This window comes from Emydura macquarii, unplaced genomic scaffold, assembly GCF_026122565.2.
Source record: "Emydura macquarii macquarii isolate MOO-44397 ecotype Brisbane River unplaced genomic scaffold, CSIRO-AGI_Emac_v2 contig_3671, whole genome shotgun sequence".
Taxonomy (NCBI): domain Eukaryota; kingdom Metazoa; phylum Chordata; order Testudines; family Chelidae; genus Emydura; species Emydura macquarii.
In genome coordinates this window covers 5761063-5785076 of record NW_027133808.1, presented here as the reverse complement: position 1 = coordinate 5785076, position 24014 = coordinate 5761063, and the positions used below count along the sequence as shown (strand labels likewise).

At 42.2% G+C, this 24014-nt stretch overlaps 1 protein-coding gene across 4 annotated transcripts in view; it reads right to left on the bottom strand.

Moving 5' to 3' along the window:
- The window catches only part of TMTC4 (transmembrane O-mannosyltransferase targeting cadherins 4), an 81231-nt gene that overhangs the window by 17341 nt on the left and 39876 nt on the right, over positions 1–24014 (bottom strand). For all 4 annotated transcript variants that reach the window (XM_067536860.1, XM_067536858.1, XM_067536859.1 and 1 more), the window contains 6 exons: positions 23348–23445; positions 21007–21099; positions 13156–13317; positions 11957–12159; positions 9581–9752; positions 9358–9489 (listed from right to left, as the gene is read on the bottom strand). In XM_067536860.1, the coding sequence (XP_067392961.1) occupies positions 9358–9489; positions 9581–9752; positions 11957–12159; positions 13156–13317; positions 21007–21099; positions 23348–23445 (860 nt within the window). The remainder of the gene's footprint in view (positions 1–9357; positions 9490–9580; positions 9753–11956; positions 12160–13155; positions 13318–21006; positions 21100–23347; positions 23446–24014) is intronic.

Sequence of the window (24014 nt, the reverse complement as noted above, 5' to 3'; positions counted from 1 at the left end):
ACTATATTATTACATATATCCATTGTAAATTTAATTCTGTGACAAGATTTAAAATTTTCTAAGCTTTTAAGGAATATGGTTACAATATTAGCAAAAGGGAATGCATTAAATGCAGGTTTCAATTTTGAACAATTTTTATTTGATATTTTGCTCAGAGTGGCATAATTAGGGGCCACAAAACCTCGTAATTAATGTGCTTAAATTAATAGCTTAAAATCAAATTAGTAATTTCGGTCGGGGGGCCTACGAAGGCAAGTGTGCCTAGGGCCTACGAAGGTCTTAAAACGGCCTTGATCACACTAGTCCCTTCTGGCCTTGGAATCTATGAATATGACTAAGTGTTGAAGTTTCAGCAATAAGAATACAGATGCTTCTGCTCAAAATTTCAGTGTGTGTTCTCTCATCAAACATTTTCTAATAATATACACGACAAAAAGACGCAGTTTTCATCCTGGTCTTACCCCAGGTTCCCTTTTTCTGCCTGCAGTTAATGTCTTCTAGAGGTTTAACATGACTGTGGACCACATGTGAGAAAGTTAGACATCTAAACATCAACTGTGTCATACAAGCATGGCCATGGAGTTTAGCTATTCCATAAAACATGGACAGTACATTTTTTTCATGTGCAGCATAGACAAGATGAAAAAGTCAATAAAAGGAACGCTCTCCAGATCAGCTCTCTAAATTTTTAAACAGTTAGTTGTAAATCTTATGCTGATCTGAAGAGAAATAGTGCAAGCCATTTTAATAAGGAGCAGAAAACTAGTTCTCCACTGTACATATTCAATGTTATCATAGCTTGCATTTGACACAAATATAATTTTAGCATAAACTAACACCAAGAACAGAGGTGCCTTCTCCATTACATATGTGTCATGAGACTGATACATTAATAACATTTGTGTAGCGCTTTGAAGAAGTGGAGTGTTATGGTGAGCTTTGTTAGATAAACTAATAGCAAAGTCCTATAAAAATTCCAAAATCCCTAAGTGTCAGAAGATATGATTCTGACTTTGCAAATGACGATGACCTGAATATCTAATTTGTTTTATTTTTCATTTTACTTTTGGAATGTACATCGCCTCAAACAGGGGAATTGATATTCCATTCTGAGAAATTATAGATCATGGATGGTAACATATATCAAGCAGTATCCTCCTTTCACCAGTTAGGAGATCTGAGGAGAGAGGATATTGTTATCTGACAGAGTAAGCATATTATGGACTTTATTTGGAATTGCTTTAACATACTTATTTTGTGCTTTACAACTTTTATGGTATGGGCGTGACACAGTCTATTTGATTCTGTTAGGCTCTATACAACACACTATGGTATTTGAACTCTACAGTATTGCTTTGAAACATAGCAAACTCGACTTATTCTCAACTTCTAGAATACAGAATGCTTTTGGTGTTATCCATTCAGTCATGCTCTTTTCTTGTATATGCAATGAATAAAAAGAAGATGGTTAGGATTATCCAAGAAATATATTCTTCTTACATCAGAATTAAACTGTTACAACTTCGGACTGGGCCCAATGTGCTCATGATGTTTAACATTAAAAATTGTTAATTACTTTTATATCTTGTAATGGCTTTAATCACGCATAAAAGCAAGGTCTGACCAGGTTGCAAGACTGACATTATGCACTATTGCCAATCCCAAGTGTTCAAATATCATGAGATTTGGCTTGAAAACATGAGATTTAAAGAAATAATAAATGGGTTCTTTTCTCTGCCTCCATGAGGATTAAGTAGTTAGCAGCTCAGATTCTCATTTAATTACCTGATTCCAGGCCCTGGGACTTTAATTTGAAGATTTTTGTACAATAAAACTGCTAAGATTGGATGCTCTGCATAGCAACATACAGTTCTGCAACTGGCACTTAGACCAATGGTGACGGAAGCTTTGGAAAAGTTTAGAGATCATTCACTATTATGAAAAACAGGAAAAAAAAGTATAAAATAAATTAATCTTAAGGAAGCTCGTATAGAGTCAACCATATTAACAAGTTGTTCTGATTTACATAAAAAGTTAAACAAATGGTAAATCAGCAAACAAGTTAGAAATGAGTAATTCTAAAATGTATTTTTATTTTAAGTACTGAGAAATTCTGGAGTTGGATTAAAGTAATAAAGGAAGACCCAATCAATGTTGTTTTTTAAAGAAAATGAGAGATATAAACTACCACTGCTGCTTTCAGAGCAGTAGAAAGGAATGTGTCAACATGCACTGACAAAACCATGCTAGACAGTGCTAAGAAACTGGCAAAGGAATTGGACTGGCTGAGATAAACAGTTGCTGATCATGTAAACAAAATGAGGAGGGCTTTGAGTGTGACCAAAGAGAGAAAACACAGTGTAGCAGAAGGGATCTGGGAGTCAGCATTTGGACAATTAGTTCCATAAGTTCATAGCTTCAATTAGCTTCATAGCTTCAGCTATGAATCTGAGCAGGCAGACAACAGAAGGCAAACAAAAAACAGAAAAGGCAAATATGAACACATTTGGAGAAAATGTGAGAAAGGCAGCAGGAAATGCTGAGCATGCAGGCCCACCACTTTTTCAGAAAAGGGTTCCAAACAATCCATATAGATTGCTACATATTCTAAAACGAAACTGGTATCTGCACTGAAGAAACAGAAGACCTAGACATTATATGATAGCTGTTTGTGGAGATACTGGGATGATATTGGATGTTATGAGATGACATTCTAGAGATTAGTGTGATAAAGACTAGGTGTATGATTCGATCTCACCGGGGATTAGGCTGTGACAGTTTGAAGTGGAGGCGTAGTTCTGAGAGGTGTTGGAGGCCCAGTACAATTTGAGTTGCTTGACCACTGTTCTCCAGGCCTAGCATAGCTTCAGTTGCTTGCTTGGCTATTCTGACCCCTGGTAGCATGACATCTTCCAGGTGGCAGAGACCGAATAACTTTATAGATGTCTCAGTTTCTGCATAGCACGGTACATAAGACAAAATACAGATACTGTATTGCTTGCAGCTGCACACAGATAACAGTGATGGGAACAACAAGTTATCCTTGAACGTCTGTGGGTACAGTGTTTCATTGCCAAGAGGCATACTTTTACTCCACCCCTCCTATCACCAGATGTTGTTTTGACGACCCCAATTATTATGGTGAGACTGGAATGTCGTTAAGGGTGGAAACCCAATGTAGGTAATTAGCATATATGATAATGAGAGAGAATTAGATGAAGGTTGTTTATGGAAGGGTATAAGTACTCATCACTTAAACAAAGGGGGGCACTCTATCAACACCTGACTCCGCGGGAAGTGCTGCCGGTTGGACCAGAGGATCCACTGACTCCCTGGTGGGGCCCCTGAAGAAAGCCGTTCCTGTATACAGCCTTCTGAGTAACTGCTTAGCTCTCCAGGCTTAGTGAGTATGATATACTGTAGTTAATTTTAGGCTTTGTATCTAACTAGTACATTTATAGAAAACCTTGCACATTAAACCTTATTGATCTGCAAATCGGGTGTACCGTGTCTCACTGGTATCCACACTGATCACCAAGTGTCCAGAATCAACAAGAGGTACAAACTAAGCACAAACATTCGGTAGTTGCATGGACAAAGGGAAAGGCAGAATGCCAGACACTATCAAAGAGATACTTTTGAGAGCGTTTGTCAACAACTACTTGAAAACAGACGAAAGACACAGGCTTGCATTGAGAGCCAAATCGAACCAATTCTGGATGCCTAATACACATGTAAGACAGCTGTCCCTTAATTGCCATCTAAACTATTCCATTAGAGGACTTTATGAAGCTAATGGCTCTTTGGGAATAAACAAAAACTTCCTTGTTTGAAAGAGTTACCGATAGTTAAGAATTGCAATGACTTTTTAAAATTTTTTAAATAATTAATGTTTTCTAAAGACAATCCAGCAATAGGGAGAGAATTTGCAGTTTCTGTGAACTGTTAAAATTCTGGGACAAATTTAAAATGATTCTTGCAGCCAGATATATTAATCCTGTGAAAGGCAAAAAGGGGTAAATATTTTCTACCTGTTTAATGGTTATGTTGTTGCAGAACTATAAATTTTTAGAGTATTGATTAGAGAAAGCTAATCAGAAATGAGAATTGTTCATGGTACCAGTGTTGTGTAGGCCACTACAGTTTTGCTTAAAAGGAAGGAAACAGCTTGTGGTTTTAAAGTAACAAGACATTCATAAATTAAAATTGTTTGCAATTTGACCATTTCCAAAAGTGTTATTGTTAAAAATCTATGAGGATAATCAGCAGCCCAGACTGAAATGCTCAGGAGGTGGAGAGGTGGCTTAATACCCTGATAATGTGAACGGTGATCATAAGTTACTTACTCGTACGGTAGCTGGATGTTTTGTCCCCATGGGTGCTCCATGTGAGGATCTGTGCACTCATGCACTCTTGATCAGAGATTTTTTGGCAGCTGTGCCTGCAGGTCCGTGCCTGCATATCCTCTGGAATGAGAGCATATGGGGAGGGGCACACACGCTGCCACTCCAGGTCCTTCTCAATCACGAAGTCCAGAGTCAAGGAATGCAGAGCAGAGGGGAAGCGGGGCAGGTGGTGGAGCGCACATATGGGCAAAACATCTCGAAGAACTCTACTTTCTATAAAATTAAGTAATTTCTCCTTCAAGTTATTTTCCCTATGCTCCATTGTGAAGAGACTCCTGAACAGAGCCTCAATATAGAGGACGATGCTGAGGAGGCAAGCGTAGAGCAGATTGGAGAACAGCCTTGCTAAAAGCCAAGTCAGTAGAAGCATACACAATAGCATGCTGCTGCGAAAATGTGTGCATTAATGACCAGGTGGCAGCCTTGCAAATGTCCAAGATGGGTACGCTCTCCAACAGGGTTAGTGGATTGAGCCCTGGTGGAATGGGCAAGTCAGCCCTAGGTGGGGGATGTACCACCCAAACTACACAGCATGCCAGAATGCATCCCAAAACACATTGCAGTAATCTTTGGGTGGAAATCAGGTGTCCTTTGTATCCTTCTGAGAAAGAAACAGTCTGGGAGAAACCCTGAAGGACCTAGTTCTATCAAGATAAAAGGCAAGAGCCCTGCTTTCATCCAGAGCATGAAGACTACCTTCCTCTCTGAAGGTGTGAGACTCAGGTAAAAACACTGGCAATTGAATGTCCTGATTGATATGGAAGCCAGGAGAGGCTTTCGGTAGGAAATGAGGATAGGGACACAGAGTCACTTTATTGGGATAGAACACTTTATATGGCAGATCAGCCATAAATGCTCCTAGCTCTCCCACCCTTCTGGCAGAGGCAGATGGCTACAAGGAACAATATTCTGAAGGAGAGATGAAGAAACAAACCGCTCCCCCAGAGTTTAAAAGGGTTTTTTCCTTAAGGCACTAATGGCTATGTTAAGATCCCAAGGCAGAGTAGCTTCCCTTACACAAGGAAAAAGGTTATATAAATGCTTAAGGCATCTCATCATGGTAGAATGAGCGAAAACTGGAAATCCTTCCGCTGGAGGATGAAAAGCAGTAATGGCAATTAGGTGAACCTTAACAGAGCTCAGTGACAAACCCATGGTTTTTAAATTTAGTAGGTAATCAAGAACGTGTGTAAGGAGAGACTACAGACGAGATGTGGACTCTTGGGCACACCAGGCTTGGAAATGCTTTCACTTTTGTAAGTAATTTTTCCTTGTGGTGGTTTTCTACTATTCAGCAGCACTGCCTGAAACTTGGGAGAACATTCCTGTTCTAAGTCTAAGAGCCATCCAGCAGTCAAACCTTGAGGTGAAGTGATGAAAGGTTGGGATGGGTCAGAAGTTTGCTCTCAGAGGGAGGTGAAGAAGTGGTCACAGTACAGGTGCTTCAACCTAGCAGGGAGGCATCTGTGCATATGATCTTTGTGAGCAGAGGATATGAGAATGGAACTTCCACCCAAGACCTTTTGAGGGTCCTTCCACAATTGAGGGATTTAAGGAACCTCCCAGGTACACTACCAGTTTAAACAAACAGTTTGTGCTTAGACAGACCTGAGTCAGCTGAGAGTGCTGGCTTGCATGGGCTGCCACAAATATGAAGGCTGTCATATGACCCAGGAGCTGAAAGCAAACCCTTGAAGTGGTTTGTAGGCTGTATCATAGTGTGGAAATGAGGCTGGACATTGTGGCAAACCTGTCTGAGGGCAGGTATGCTCTGGCAGTTGTGTAGTTTAGAGTGGCTCTAACAAAGTCTATGAATTGTAACAGTGTTGGAGTAGACTTCTCCACCTGGAAGCAGAATAGGGCCTTGTTGGTTGCTGACTGCACCTTGAGGAAGGAGTGACCCTTGAGGAGCCTGTCATCCAGACAGGGGAAGATATTATTCTCAATTGAAGAATTATTCTCATGCAATGGCCTAGAAGGGTAGGACACGGTACTGAAAGTGGTTCTTGCCAATGCCCCACCTCTTTCCCCCAGATGTTCCTCCACGCCCCACAGTGTGGGGACCACTGCTCTAAATCATTTCTCCTGTGTCTAGAATGTCTCTCGACAGGGAATTCCCAGACTTTTTCCTGTTGTGACCCCTTTTTTAAAACATCAATATATTTGTGACTTACAGGCTTTTATTTGTTTACAACAGATTTTAAATCACAGCGCCAAATTTATCAAAGCTGGTGCTGGGAGATGTAAAGTTCATCTTTTTGAGCCAGCTAAATCCACTGCTTCGGAGAGGAAATGTCTGCAGGACAATCTGCAGGGTTGTCTGCAGGACAATCTGAATTCTTGTTATGTTCCTTGTCACCCTACTTCCCCTGTCGTGAATGGGTGATTACAAGGCATGGCATACTCTACAGCAAGCTGGAAGTAAATTTTGTGCAAAGCCTTCAATTCTGCATCAGTCAGGTGTAGTAGATTGGAAAAAAATATGGCAGCTCCATCCCCCCCACCCCCCGAAAGAGTGAGTTAAACATGAAAATGAATAGTAACATCACTACAGCAGTGCTTTTGCTATTTATTTTGTTATTAAACTTATTTTACACTGTTCACACATATATGATTTTCAATATGCCACAGATTAAATCCTACAGCTGCACTGTAGGAGTGGTCAGGATGGAAGCTGGAAATTTCAGTAGCTCACTGAGAATCATCTGGGGGTTTTAGAACCTGGATTGGTATGGAAGGCAATTTAGATTGTGGGCTAAATACATTAGCTAGATGTTTCTGATAAAATAATGAAGTAAAAGCAGTGAACTAGATAAGATGGCATTTAAATATCAAAATTAAGTCTTCAGTGTTAACACCAGATTGAGATGAATGGGTCAGGTCACAGCCTTAATAGCTATTGCTTCATGCTGTCTGCAGTTTCAGGAAGATAGCATAGCATCAGTTATGACTGGTTCCCATTTTCATGTTTACTTTTGTAATCATGAGAATTGGAAACAATCAAAGAAAGAGAGAAAGAGCTCAGATCGTGGAGCACAGTTTTGTGGTAACAGGTGAAAATTCTTCATTTATGGAATGATGATACCCTGGTGTGGTTTTTTTACATTATTTTATAGTTTTCCAGAAAATGCTGTGATTGGTACAGTCTGTTACTATGAAAACAACTCATGAAAAGCTAATATGATTGGAGTGGGAAGGAGTGGGTTGGAGTACCAGGAATTGTAACTATGAAGATAGAGTCATCTCTTTATTTTAAGGGTGACTGTTAGACTATGGGCCTGATTCTGATCTCCCAACCCTTGTTTCATGCCCCTGTGACTTCAGTGAAGTTATTTCTGGTGCAAGATTGGGATCAGAATTTAGAACACTCCCTTGAAATGTTCACATCACCACCCTCTTCCTTTGCTTAGATTGTAAACCCATTATGGCAGAACATTTTGAGAAGGGTACAAGCAGGCACAAAGAGATAGATTGCATATGCCTCATTTACAGCATGTACTAGTCCTCCAGAATAAGATATACTGAGGTGATCATTACAAAGCAGATGTTTGCCTACAGTTACCACATAATAGGATCGCAAATATAACAGGGTTTTTTCATATATTGAGATTAGGGGGTGGGTTATCTCACATACTACTGTGCTGTAACTGTTGACAAAAGATCCTTTATAAAGGTGACCATCGTATATCTGTATTTCATTAATTTGTATAAACAACGAGAGTTCTGTAGCACTTTAAAGACTAACAAATTTGCTACAGAACTCTCGTCGTTTTTGCTGTATACAGACTAACATGGCTACCCCTCTGGAACTTTTAATTAATTTGTATATTTTTCCACTTTTCCAAGTTGAATATTTATATTAATTTTTTTAAATAAGGAAGTTCAAATATTTCAATTAAACCCCATAAGACCTCAGGGTCCTGATTCATATTTTCTGAGACACTGCTCTAGACTACAGAGGTCTGAAATTCTGTAAGTGGATAAGGTATTTTTCTACAGGGATGTTGCCTAATGGAACTCTCAGCTTGGACTTGCAAAATGTAAATGAAATTTAAAGTACAGCTATACTCCAAAAAGAAACAGCAAAAATGTAATAATTTACAATAAAGAGATGGGGGATTTTCCCTCCTCACTGCCAGCCCTGAAAACTCAACTTGGGATCAAAAGTCAAGCTTTTTTCTTTCTAGCGTGTGCATCAACTCTAGTATTAAAGAGTAAGATTCAGTCCTGTACCTTTTAGACCTGCAGCACAGAACTTGCAGCCCAAGAACATGGGAGGCTTACAGTGGCTTTTAGCCACTTTAGAACTCTCCTTATACTGGGCTGCTCCAGGAGTTGAAGAGGCCCTGAGCAAAATCTAGAAAGCCATAGGGACCTGCTAAATTATGGCAGCCTCTCCAGGCTGCTCTATGGAGCATCAGTGCTCATCCAAAGACTCTGCAGTTCTGATGAGATGAGTGATTCATTTCATTCTCCCATAGCCTTGTAGAGGCAGCAGAGCTAACATGAGAAAAAGCAGTACTGTACTAAAGCCACTGAAGTAGGCAAATAGGATTCTAAAATCACAGATAGCAAATCAATTGACTACACTTATTGTTTAATTTTTATGTTTAAACAAATAATGAGATTGTTGCAGAAAAACATCATTTATGTATGCAACTGTTTCAATAGATAGTACTAGTTATGTATTTAAGTGTTTGGTATTTTTTTTTTTATCTGATTGGATGTCTTCATTTAGATTAATTTATTTTCATCTTTTTTTCAGTTTTAAATTCTTGTGACTTGCACTGATTGAGAGGTTGACTATGCTGCCACTATAATTTAGCTGTCCTTTAGGTGTTGCTATGCTGTGCTTTCCCCAGGCTAGCATTGTAAATGAGTTGCTGTAGTGTAATTATTTACCATGTAGAATATTAAAAAAACTAAATAAAAACTTTATTTAGCAACTTACTTTAGCGTTAAGTGGGCACACTGACAAAGCACTCCTAAAAAGCTGTTCTTCAGACCTCCACTGGTTACTGCGGATAACACAGCGCAGCACGTTGATCAACAAGATTCCTAGTACAGCAGCAGCAAGCATTTTCTTGAAGAAAGGAGACACATGTTAAACACCATTGTATTAAAGCTCTTCCACTTGTCTTGGTCATCAGTTTTATTGACTGTTTTGTTAGTACCTTTTTTTTGGCTTGTTTGCTCAATAGACTAAATCCATACGTAAGTAGCATACAATAGCCAATACTGGGGAGGTAGATGACTCTCTCTGCAACAACAAATCCTACTCGGAAGAACAGGTTACTTGCAGGAAGAAAAGGGATAATAAGAAATCCCAGTCCCAGTGTAAGAATTCTGGAAATAAGAAACAGATTTGTAAATTAGCAACAAAATTTAGATGAAGAAGTGCTCCTGTTAATATATAAAAATTGTTTACTAATTATTGGAAGCCATGATGTGGACATAACCTGTTCATGCCTACCTCCCATTGAATGTCAATGGGATTTGGGTGCCTAGCTCTCCTGGGCTTCTTTGAAAATCCAGCCACACTTCCCACAAAATTAAACTGGAGCCAAGCCCATGATTTTAGGACACAAAGTGACCCTAATTAACTGGAAATCATTAGTTTTGTTCTCCTTGATCCAAATATACAGGCAATAAAATTACTGATTGCAGCTATCTACAAATTTTTCAGACCAATAAGTGACCAATCAAGTAAAATTATTTGAGAGTTTATTTAAAAAGCCACCTCAAAGATGTAAACTTGTTAAAGAACAAACTGTGCTTGAAATAACCAATTTTCTCAGTAGAAGACCTATGAAAGAAGCCAAGTGTTCATGTCAGAAAGCTGCTGTGTTCATCATAAAGGTATCTATACATTACTTTAAAATACTTATTTTTTACACTAATTTTTATTTATAATAAACCTTTGGGAACTTTAAACTGAAAGTTGGGGTCCCCCAAATTATGCTAATTTCAAAATTATTTTGTTATTTTTGAGGTGATCATAAGTGCTGGCCTACTGACTCTGCGTTGCTGCACCTCCCTTGGGTGGGGAATGGGAGGGGAAATTTGGGCTTCTACTGGTCTTCTCTCTCAGGGGGAGGAGGGAGGGCGAGGGTTGGATGACTGGGATCAGGGCAGACCCACTGACTGGCTCCCACCTGCAGTGGCAGGGGAAGGAAGAAAGGAAGTGTTGTTTCTGCTCACTGCTGGCCTGTAGCCATTTTGGCTTTATTCCAGCTCCACCCTTACCCATTCTCAGTCCCTAGGGGGCTATGCAGATGGCCAAATTTTATTAGAGATCTTGAAGGAATATTTCCCCCCCACACAGCAAAGGATTCTGTGAGGTTTTTTCACCTTCCATCCAACATCCCGGCAGCCTGGCTTAGGGATTTACATTACATACATTGCAATTCTGGCTGGTTCCAGTGCAGTGATGCGGGGAGCAAAGGGGAGTTAAGAAAGAGCCCCACGTGAGGTTCTTGTAACTCCATGGGCTTATGTCTAGGCCTCAAGCACAACACTGCATGGTGAAGGGGTTCATGCCTCATGCAGCCTGGACTCCCCCCATCTCGTCTACCTCCCGTGTGGATGAGGGGAATCGGTAGGGACTCCAACTTCCTGCCAGGATTCCTAAGCAGGCACAGGAGTTTAGAGGGCTTACTGCTCTCCTACCCATCCTCAGATCTGGTGGCCACTGGTGGCCAGTTAAATTCTGCAGTGGAACAACATTAGCAGGTAGTTTGGGAAGGAGTCCCTTGTTGGTTAATAGTTTAATCAAATTGCAGCTTCTGCATTTAACCATACTCTCTGTGCTTGTGTGCGCGCGCACACACAGGGGAAAGGGAAGTATAAAATGGATTAATATTTAGGGAGGGAAAATGGATACTGCAGAAGACAATAAAAATTTGAACAATGCATGGCATTGTGATTACATTGTTTATATAATTTTAAAGAGCTGGCAAATTAATCAGTTAAGGACATCCAAAAGTGCAACCTAAACATATCCTAAGAGATGTTAAATTCTTTTATCATACGAAGGGCTTCTATTTACAGAAGTTGTTGGTTTTCTTTTCTATCAAGTACAATTTTCCCCCCAATTATTTTCTTAATAACCCTTCATTGATAAAAGAGTAATCACTCTGGGATAGCATTTTATTTTTAATCAATGGCCAGAATCATTACCTCTTTTCAAAAAAGCTCCCTTTTTGTTATTACAAAAGAAGAAAAAAATGTAAAAAGAAGGGCACAACATACATCAATTACACTCTGCTCTGACCACAAATTACTTTTTACCACCTGCAGTGCTAAGGATCTCAAAATGCCATTTCAGGAGGGAAATAAAGCAGCCATCCATACCTCTTTCTACAAGTTTGCTTCCCAGTAGTCAGTGCCCAAATTGGGATGAAACTGTAATAATAGCTATAAATATTTATTTGAAATACATTTGCTAGATATTGGTTCCACTGAATTGTTAAAATGATCAGTACTGGATTTAACAAAATAATACTGTACTTAACCTAGTGTGGAATTTAAAATTTAGCACTGTCTCTTACCTTCTCTTATGGCTGTCTTGTGAGCACAGAGCTTGGCATATCAGGCCAATTAGGCTGAACCAAAGTGCTGCTAGTGCAATTATTCTCCAGTCACTGACTGATTTAATAAGGGGTATACAGCCCATTGACCAATCAAAACACAGCCACCAGGGACACAGCAGCAACCATGCATTCAACGAATAGTAGTAATTATAGTTTATAGCCTGTCAGTCAAAGGAAAACAAATATTTATTTGATACTAAACTTTGGGAAAAAAAATAACCAACTTCAGCTCTCTTCTTTGTGATCTTTGTTTCCTCCCCCCCCATCCTCACCCCCAAAATGTATCTTGTAAAATAATAAGTTCCTAATTTAAATACTGCACAATTCTAATTAGGTAGAGGTCCGTTAATTTTGCATTTTTAAAAATAATATAATGATTTTTTTTATCAAAAACCTCTTCCATACACAGGGTGCTTCTCCTATTCAGGATGGGAGATCCAATTGTAGACAGTCCTCTAAGTATTTGGATCTGGGTAGTACAATCTCTCGAAATATGAGGCAATATGAAAAAAACCCCAACTTTATTATTGGGTATGTCTACACTGCAATAAAAAGACCGACAGCTGGCCCGTATCAGTCTTGGGTTGTGGGGCTATAAAAACTGCAGTGTAGACGTTTGAGCTTGGGCTGGAGCCCAAGTTCTGAGGCTCTGCAGCAGATGGGAAGGGTCCCAGAGCCCGGGCTCTAGCCCAAGCCTGAACATCTTCATTGCAATTTTATAGCTCCATAGCCCAAGCCTCACGAACCTGAGTTAGCAGAGCCAGGCCAGCTACAGGTCTTATCGCAATGCAGACATTTCCATTTGCAGGCAAGGCATAAAACCAACCAACCAAAACAAAAAAACACACATAGCTAGTTGGAACATGGAGTTATATTTTAGGATTATAACCCTTCTCCCATGAACATAGAAAAAAAAGAGAGGAAAACATACAGTACATTAAGTAAAAGAATACACAAGGTTTACCGGGAAAAAATCTTACCTGCAGAAAATCATCACATTAGCAAAAAGGCAGCTCATCATACAATCCACAAAAACAAGAAATACTCATTTTATTGGGTTGGTGTTTTTTTTTTTGAAGCGTTAAAATAAAATTGAACTTTCCTTTTAAAGACCCATTTTTTGAACTTGCAGACAGTAAGACAGGTTTGTGACTTACTCTCACAAACAAGCTGTCTGCAAATGAAGCTGGATTGTCTACTTCAGTAAAAGCGGGGGGTCCTGTGCCCATAATTCTCCAGCGTACGCAGAGCATCATGGCCCCTCCAGACAACAGAAGGGTTATCCTGAAGAGGAGTCCCTTTCTAAACAACCCGACATTCTACAGGAGAAAATGAAACAGGACAAGTTATTAACATCTTCAGATCTTATTCCCACCCACCTAAAACCGAAACAGATGGAGAAAAGATGGTATTTGTACATTCTAAATATTGAAGGGAATAAATGTTTTACAGCCATTGAACTAAATTCTCTGTTACATGGGTATCTTACTTGCTTTATGGCAATAATATTTATTATAAATAAAGAATAAGACAGAAGCTCTTCAGGAGGAGAACTGGGCCTTCTGAATGTTTGTACAGCATCAGGTATATTGTGGGGGCTTTGGGAAACAAATAAGAACCAAGAAACAAAATACTAAAGGCTGAGAATTTCCCTCTCTCTGGCTTTATTTTGTGGTCTTCATTGCAGTAAGTCTTTCCAAATTAGTAAAACAAAATTTTACTGATGATGAATTACTAAGGAAAATTTTTCTTTAAGAAGCATCTTTTCTAACAATCTCTGGAAGTTTGTTATTTCTCAAGTCAGTTTCTGTCGCGATTTGAGGAACAGCTCTAAGTATGCAAACAGCATGTTGGAGAGATCAACACTCTGAGAATTAATGATAGTGTACTCTAAGCATTTAGGCTCCTGGGGGTTGGGTGGGGGGAGAGGAAAAGGAATTGTAAGAAACTTGAAACTATCTGTATATGAAGACTTAGATAAATTCACATGCACAGATCAGGAAAAAAAATTTTTTGGAGGTGGGAAAAACTAAAATTAGTGAGCTATTAACATTGTCCATCATATTTTCATGAAAAAACTGGCATTTGACGTTTTCCATATGTAGCCCTAATGATTTAAAATTGTAAACCAGAAAAAAAGTTACTAACCTTTCATATCTGTTGTTCTTCGAGATGTGTTGCTCATGTCCATTCCATGTTAGGTGTGTGCGCACCATGTGCACAGCTACCGGAGATTTTTGCCTTAGTGGTATCCATAGGGCCAGCTCTGGCGCCCTCTGGAGACCTGTGCTCATGTGTCAGTGTATGAGGTGCCGCCAGCCCTGCATCCCTCAGTTCCTTCTTGCCGTCACCTCCGACAGCGAGGATGGATGGGGGTCATGGAATGGACACGAGCAGTACATCTCAAAGAATAACAATTACAAAAGATTAGTAACCATTTCTTCTTCTTCAAGTGCTTGTTCATGTTGATTCCCTGTTAAGTGACTTGCAAGCAGTATCCTTGGAGGTGGGCTTGGAGTTCATGGATGAACTGGTAGAGTGGGTTGTAACGATCACTGGTAGACCTTTGCCTGTTCATAGCAGAACTTGCTGCAAGAGGAAACCCTCTGTGAGGAGACCAGCAGGCCTTTCATCCTTTCCACTACTGCAATAAAGAGCTGTGTCAACCTGTGGAAGGGCTTAGTCCTTTTGATGTAGAAGGCCAAGGCTCGTCTAACATCCAGGATGTGCAACCTACATTTCTCACTAGATCTGTGTGGGTTTGGGAAGAACACCAGGAGGAACATGTCCTGGTTGTTGTGAAACTGTGACGCTACCTTTGGTAAGAAGGCTGGCTGGGGTTGCAGCTGGATCTTGTCTTTATAAAGCACTGTATATGGCATTTCTGAACTGAGTGCTCTGATCTCTTGCTGAGATCACTACCACCAGGAAGGAGACCTTCCAGAAGAGCAGAAGCAGAGAACAAGTTCGAAGGGGGGGACCCATGGGTATTGACAGAACTAGATTCAGGTCCCAAGGAGGTATAAGATAAGATCCCCGATTTGAGAGTAAAGTCTCTCTAAGCCTAGTCATGGGAAAAGACTAATCCTACATTGAACCAGAGAGTGGAAGGCCAAAATGGCCACCATGTGAACCTTTAGTGACAAGAAGGCTGGACTTTGATGTTTAAGATACAAGTAGTCCGATATGGACTGAATCGAAGCTCGGTAAGGAGAGAGATTCTGGTTCAAAGCCCAACAGGAAAATCTTTTCCATTTGGCCAGATACGTTGCTGTGGTGGAAGTTTCTGCTGCCCATCAGGAGCTGCTGAACCTGAGTTGAGCAAGCCTGCTCATCTGCATTTAGCCATGCAGTTGCCAGGCTGTCAGGTACAAGGACGCTAGGCCCAGAAGACGGCTGTGGTTCTGGGAAAGGAGGCCCAGCCACAGTGGAAGTTCTAGCAGGTTTGCTGTTGATAGCTCCAATAACGTGCCAAATCAATCAGTGTTCTCAAGGCCATGTGGGATCTACTAGGATCACGTTTGTCTTGTCGTGCTTGATCTTTGTCAGGACCTTGTGGATCAGTGGTATTGGCAGGAAGGCATATATGAGTGAGCCTGCCCATGGGAGAAGGAATACGTCAGATAGGGAGCTCTTGTCGAGACTGCAGATTGAGACGAACAGGTGGCACTTCCTGTTCTGCCTGGACATGAAAAGGTCCATTTGGGGAGCCCCCCATCTCTGGGGCATCATGCGGGCAACCTCTGGGTGGAGTGATCCCTTGTGGCGTGATGAGAAAGACCTACTGAGAAAGTCCGCGTTCCTGGTGTCCAGGAGATGTGAAGCCACGATATGAATGTTGTTCCGCACACAGAAGTCTCACAAGCAGAGAGCTTCTTGGCACAGGACTGACAAACGGGCTCCGCCCCTGCTTGTTGATGTAAAACATCGCAGCGGTATTGTCCATTAGAATTTGGACCACTCTGCCTGTGCCACAGAGAAGGAACACCTGGCAAGCCAGATGTATTGCCTTGAGCTCTCTGACATTTACATGGAGGCAGTGATCCTCCTGTGACCAGATCCCTTGTGTGCTGAGATTGTTGAGGTGGGCACCCCACCCTAAGTCCAAGGTGTCGGAGACCAGTGTCACCAAGGGGGATAATCTCTCGAAGGGCATGCCCTCCCCATCACTGAATGCAGGTTCATCCACCAGCTCAGGGATGACAGGATGTGCAGCAAGACTGTGACTACACGACTGTATAGGTCTGAGGTGTAGACACGCATGCCATACCACGTAGATAAAGGCTGCCATATGCCCCAGCAGCTTGAGGCATGTCTGGGCAATAGTGGGAGGGTAGGCTCAAATGTGCATGATGAGATTTGCCACGGCTCAGAACCGAGGCTCTGGGAGGAAGGCCCTGACTTGGGTGGAGTTGAGGACCACAATTATAAACTCTATTCACCGGACTGGAGATGTGTTAACTTCTGCTTGTTTATGAGTAGGCCCAGACGTTGGCAGGTGGCTCTTACCAGACCAATCCTGAGCTGGACCTGAGCTTGCGACCTGCCCTAGATGTCCAGTACATCTGCCAAGGTAAGGGTAGAACTGTACCCCCCCCAACATCTCAGGCAAGCAGCCACTACCATCATGCACTTTGTGAAGACCCTTGGAGTGGATGACAGGCCAAAGGGCAGCACTGTAAATTGATAACGGCGTTGGTCCACCATGAACTGGAGGAATCTCCTGTGGCTGGGAAAAACAGATGTGGAAATATATATCTTGTAAGTCAAGGGTGGCATATCAATCCGATCCAAGGAAGGGATGATGGAGATGAGGGAGACCATGCGGAACTTCAACCTCTTGAGATACTTGTTGAGGAAGCGTAGGTCCAGGATAGGTCTGAGACCACGTTTGCTTTCAGGATAAGAAAGTAACAGGAGTAAAACCCTTTTCCCTTCATGTTCTGAGGGACTTCCTCTATGGTCCCCACCCACCATAGGGTTTCCACCTTCTGAATGAGACGTTGTTCGTGAGAAGAGGGACAGGGAAGGGGAGTAGACTGAGGGGGACTGAGGAAAACTGCAGGGTATAGCCAGTTGATATGGTATTGAGGATCCAATGGTCCAATGTAATCTGGACCCATGCAGAAAAGATGACAGGTTGTTCAGAAACAAAAGGGGGGATGGATCCTGAAATGAGACTGGGGCGCTATCCTCGAGCGCACCCTCAAAACAGCTGACGTTGCCCACTTGTGTGGCCTGAGAGGCCCGGCTGAGTCGTGAAGGAGGTCAGAGCAGAGCGGTGACATTTAAAGCCTCTGTCTTTCTGACTTTCCTCCTTTAGGAGCCGTACCATGTATGGCCCGGGAATCTAGACTATTGCAGCAGAGGACAGAATTGTTTCCTAGAAGCCTGCAGGGTATATAGGCCCAGTGAGCATAAGGTGGTCCAAAATTCTTTAAGGCTGTGGAACCTCGTGTCCGTTTGTTCTGGGTGGAAAGGGAAAAGGGTGTTTTCCTCAAAGAGGAGGTCCTGTATTAATTGCAGGGACAACCCAGAGGACTACAGCCAGGAACATCTGCGCATCGACCTTGCCATTGAATCCACCACATCTAACATCACTTGCAGGAAGGCTCTGGCTACAGCCTTTGCCTCTAACTTAGAGGAGAGTAACTCCTGTCCAAATTCTTGTAGCAATGAATCCTTGAACTTCGCCAAGGTGTCCCAGATATTATAATTATGTCTCCCCAGCAAATTAGACATTATGAACTGAAGACTGGCTGTGGAATAAATCTTTCTTCCGAACAGATCCAGCTTCTTTGAGTCCTTATTTTTAGGCAGGGCCAAGCTTGCCTGGGAACCTGGGGGCAGGCGTGAGAAGAGGTACTCTAATCCCTTGGCTGGGATGCAAATATTTCTTTTGGCCCTCTTTGATGTTGGTGGCAGGGAGAATGGGGTCTGCCACAGGGCCTTGACCACCTTAAGCACCCCTTCATGCATTGGTAATGCAATCCTGGCCAACACCGCAGAAGCCAGCACATCAAAGAGGCTGTCCATGAGCTCCTCAGCCTCTAGACCCAAATTGGAGGCAACTCTTAAGGAGTTCCTGATTGGCCCAAAAGTCGTCCAGGAGGATTGTGTAAGCCGGATCGATGAACACCTTATCCAGGGATGATTAGGGTGGAGGTGGCATTTCCTCCTCTTGTTGGGGGGCTGCCGGTCACTGGGTCTTCTGGTCCAATGACAGGATCGGAAGCTGAATCTTCACCTGGCACTGGGCCGTCGGTGCCATGGACTGCTTCTCAGACAACTGGTACAAGTACAAATAGGGTTCTGGTACCATGGGGATCCCCCAGTATGACCACTGGACCAGCCATTCTCTCTGGGGTCAGCCTGCCACTGTGGGACCTGCCCCAAAAACTTGTGCGCCCAATGGTTGGTGCTCTCAGGCTTGGGAGCTTGGTTCTTCTTTCGAGTCAGATGGATCTTCCCTTGGACACCAAGACGGAGCAGATGGTGCTTCCACCTGGCTGCAATGTGGTACCGGGAAACAGTGCTGTGGGGAGGGAGATCAGTGCCAGACTTCCCAGGAGCAGTGCCACTCTGGTGAGAAGCACCAATAGTGTGGTGAATGGCACAGTGCTGGGGAACAAGGCGCTGGGGATCAGTGCTGAGAGTCCCAGGCCCATCGACACGTCACCGGTGACCAACGTAAAGAGGATGAAGACCGATATCAGAGTGACCGAGATCAGCGATGCCCCGCCAGAGACACATGGCTTGGCGCTGAGGATCAGGAGTGTGCAAGACCTTTGCCGAATGGGGGGGCGGGGTGTTATGGACTGGCGTGGGGATTCAGAAAAACAGAGCCTGTCAAATGTCCATTGTGATGGTCCCATCGAGTGTTTTCCCCTGGAGACAGAAACCTTCACTGACTCTGGTGCTGAGGGAAGGTTCCATGGATTGGGGGCACTGGGAGGGTCGAAAGGTCCCTAGCTGCCCGAAAGGCCTCTGGCGTCAACAACACCACTAGCTGGATGAGCCCCCATCTGTTTATGGGAGTCGGAAATGGTTCCCTCAACAGGCTTGAAGCCTTAGATGAAGAAGCCGGCTCCGGCCACGCCGACGCAGGCAATTGACCTAGCAAAGGTCCTTTGCCTGACCCCGCCTTCTTGGGTGCAGGGGAACAAACTCTGTCTGCACAGTGCTTCTTTGGATGTTTCTTCGACATAGGCAAGTCGAATAGCACCAAGAATGGCTCGGTGCTGGCAGTGCATCATACTCAGCACTGAGCTGGAACGGGATGGTTCTGAGGCTGGTTTAAGTGCCGCCTCCATCAACAAGGCTTTCATGTGAACGTCCCTATGTTTCTTAGTCTGTGGCCTGAAGCCCTTACAGATCTTGCACTCATCCCTTGTGTGTGTCTTCCCTAAACACTTTAAACAACTATCATGGGGGACCGTTGATCCAGAATGGCAGTCAAAATACATCTTGAAACCTGGGAAAGGAGCACACCCCGTCCCAAGGGAAATGACCCTAGCGGGACCACTAATCCCTAATTTTCCAACTATTAACTATATACAAACAATTAATTTACAAAACTATAGTTTTAAGCCAACTATGAAGCACTTGCAACTGGAAGAGAGACAGAGAAGGAGTTCCATTAACTATCATGGGCAGAAAGAAGGAACTGAGAGGGCACAGACAGGGCTGGTAGTGCCTCATGTAAGGTAAAAATCTGATAGCCGGGCACATAGGCACACAGGCGCACACGCACACACCTAGCATGGAATCGATATAAGCAAGCACTCAAAAAAGAAAAATGCTTTAAGCGCTTCACATTTTAAAGAGCCTCACTTGTAAAAGGTTTAACTTTGATGCATTTTCATTAATGAAACTCTGAAGTGGTTCTGCTTTAGTCCTCTACTAATCCCCAGGCTCCTCACTTTTCTTAAACTGACTGACAGGCAAATTACACTGCTGAGCTCTCTGGCATTCCTCTTTGTCGTTAGAACAACCCCTTTTCCCTTGAGCTAGCTATCTGTAGAATTGAATCAGCCAATTTGGGCAATGAGTCCATTCCCACTTACTGACATTCCACAAACTCCAAAGGACCTTTCATTCACATTTCACTCTTGCAGAATTTATGGAAGCTCCACAGCACCATGGGAGCAAAACTCCTCTGCAGTTTCACACCATGCAAAGTCCAATGAAGATTTTTCTGCCTTGTTGAACCCTCCACAGGAGGGGCAGATAACTAGTTTGCCATTAGTAACTCTTCTCTCTTGAGGGACTATCCAGTTGCAGTCAAAAGTTTACTCAATGCTTGTTATTTCTGGGATTTGCTCATCATTGCATGTATGATATGCCAGATTCCATCTGAGTTGATAATGGATGAATTAGGGTCCACTGTAGTCACCTGTTTATCCTCCAGTGACTGTCAATGGATTAACAGGGTTCTCATTCACAGCTCCTAGGTCTACATACTTGGAGGTCTCTCTCTCTTTCTTGGCAATGTGTGTTCTATAGGACAAGAAAGCATTTGAGCTGGACTGCCAAGAGAGAAAATGATTCTGTTAACTAACAAGTACTTCTGTGCATGCTGTAACTCTTGCTTTTTTCTGCTTTAAAATCTATTTTGTGAACCTGGATAAATAATTCTCTTCACTTTGCGAATGGGATGTTGTCAACATCCATTTCTGGTTCCTGGTTATTGACTAGGGAGAACGGTCTTGGACTAATTCCCTACGTTAGCTAGCTTCCCTAAATACTCAGACATCATCTCTCTCTATATATTGCTGTGAGAAGAGCTATGAAATGCAGGCACATTTAAATCTTGCTAGATATGGCAGTGCTCTACCAAGATCACTCATGTTGCTGCAAAGACATTCCAGATCATTCCCTTTTTACTGACTCTGAATGATATCTAGTTTTTTATTCCATTCCCAGAGTCCCAGCACATACAAAACTGTAAAAATGGCATCTTTTTGTTGCTTGGATAGCTAGAATGAACTGAGATTGAGCACACTCACCTCCAATGACTTGCCTTTATGTAGTACCTTTTGAATAAGTTCCAAAATATTTAGTTTGTTAATCACCAGAGCATCAAATACAGCGTTCAAACCCTAAATAACCAAGAAAAGGAGAGAGAAAGAAGAACCCATTCATTAAAAAGGTATTTTAAAAATCCTACTTCTATAGTGAATCACTATGCATCTTAATGCTGATTCTGAACCTGTTACAAATGGACACAAGCCACAGGCACGTCCTGATGCTGGGGGCAATGTGGAGTCACTGCTCCAAGGAAAGGAAAGAACACTGCAGGAGAACACACCTCAGCACGTCAAGGATGCCCTGTGCATGGCCACCCAGCCCCCTGGCCTGTACATGTGCGATGGGGGGCATGAAAACACTACCCCACCCCTCCTAGTGTGTCTTGCAGCCCAGGGGTTGCAGTCATAGGGACTAGTGCAATAAAGTGGGTTTTTATAAAGCCCACCCATCCCTTACATCTAACTTTCCACCAGTGAAGCACCAAGCATATTTTGACTATATGGGTTCAAATCACTTTATTCTTTAATAGGGCACACAGGTTGCCAGAGCAATGGCTTAGACAAAATTACAGACTATCCAGGCTGATTTCTCACTGGAATTACACCAGTGTAAGTGCCCAATCCTGTAAGGCGCTGAAAACCTCTGGCAAAATTCTGAGTGGTATACATTTCTGTAGACATCTATAGGATTTAAGGGCATTCAGCACTTTGTTTCTCAGCACTTTGCAGGACTAGACCTTAAAATCAGGAGTAATTCCACGGAAGTCAACGGAGTTACACTGGTGAAAACGAGATCAGAATCAAGTCCCATATATGCATCTGCTCTAGTTAACCCTTTTATTCTGATATGCTATTTTCATGGCACATTCTGTTAAATATACCCCACCCCCACAAAAAATGTTCAGTAATCTTTAACTCTTAAGCACGAGGGATATGTAGCTAGCATCCTAGTATCTTTGAAGATGATCTAGGTGTCTTAAGGGCTACAACGAGCTAGCAGAAGTGCACTGCTAGGTGTGGGGAAGGGTTTCTACTCATTAGAGGCAAAGACCAGATCAATCTCTTTCTGCCAGCCACAGGAAACACAGGGAAACTGGCATGGAGCTCAGAGTGACTCCATGTAGGGAGGCCAGCTGGAAGTATATGGCTGTTGGCTTCCTGAGGAAGACAGGGAGGCGGGAATCCAATTGGAAAGTGGCATTTCAGCATGAGGCACTATTCATTTTTGTGTATGGCTTCTTTACCCTTGTTTTTATATCTTGGCCTGTGCTTCCGCACTGTGAAACCCATGTCCCTGAGCTTGAGGATGGAAATAATCATCCTAATGATGCAACATCAACAAAGAAAGCCAGAAAATAAAAGCTGAGGCTGCTATTCAAACATTATCTTCACACTCCTGTGACAAACACCACTGCACACCTTAAGTTGGAGAGCTATTTATGTCTCCCACACATGCCTTTAGAAGATCGTCTATTTAAAAACAATTCTGCTTATGCTCCAGGATATGTTTTCTGTAATTTGTTTTCTTTATACCAAGAATAATAATATATGATAATAATAATTCATTTCTTAAGAATTCCTGGGTTTTACTGCTCCATCCCTACCAGTTATAGGGGAAGCCATTCTTCAAGCTATAAAAATACACCCCAATTTTGGCATCTCAGTAGGCTACCATTGAAGCGATTGGGTCATCACAAAGAGGAGGACTTCAGGTGTGTAAAAAGATGCAGAAGCACGTGAACTCAAAAAAGGAGGTTCCTATTTAGATTTATGCTTAAATTAAAGACTGGAGAGAAGAGAATCAATAAAAGTGAGACATAAGCAGAATAGCTACTTCTAACTAGACAGTGTCAACAGTTCATTAAACAAAAGGGTTGTGGGCAATGAAAACTTCTTTATCAACCATTAACAGTCTTGTTCATTTAATCCAATACCCTTTGCGGATTTGCTGGCATTGTGAGCTCAAGATGACAGTCAGAAATCCAAGATCACAGGCATCCAATGTGGCACAAACTGAAACTGGCATTATAATATCTACAAAGTAGACAAGTAGAGAATTTTACAGGTACACGCAAGCTGTTCACAGAGACACAAAATAAGCACAAAAGGAGTCACATTATACGTACTGGGCACAACAGGAAAAGAAAACCCAGCTAGGTCAATGTTTTAACATTCATAAGCCAATTTTCTTAACAGACTGACTAATGTAGAAGCACAATCAGAGTTGTTTACAAAGGTGGAGAAGATCCGCAGCAGCACATATGCAGTAGTAGCTTATGTATGCTAAGGCCAGAATTTAATGATTATGAAGAGACCTTACCAGTATTGTAATTCCTTGTTCTTTGCACAGCATGGCTATTGCAGCAAGGAGAACACTCGCCAGTATCCAGAATATAGAAAAATGGTTCCTTTCCTTATCTGTCAATGTAAAATAGGACATAATGGCTCATAAACCTAAATTAACACTAGAAATTTATCTTTATAAAAACACAGTACTATGTTAATTTTTTATTTAAATCTTCTCTCCCATGCCAAGTGATGTCTTAAAAAGTGAATCTTAGAAGGCACCAACAACAGTATACTGGCATTTGTCCCTTGGCAGTCGCTGTTTAGTGTGCCATAGACCAGTGGTTCCCAACCTTTTCTCTGCCATGGCACATCTTGATACCTTCAATTATTCTGAGGCACACCACCATATAGGCTCCAAATGAACTCATCAATATTCAGGAGCCAATCCAGAACTCTTCAAGTAGTTTTTCAAAAACTTTTGTGGCACACCTGCTCAGGCCTCACAGCACACCGGTTGGGAAACACTGCCATAGACACATTAGTGATCTTCCTGTTTGGTAGACATTCTACTCTCTCAAATTCTAGACTGACAGAGGCTCCACATAGGTTTCCACAACGTATTATCTTCAAAGCCTAATCCTCACTCTGTAGACACAAGTTTATCATCCTCAGCTACAAGTCTGTTATTACTGGCCACT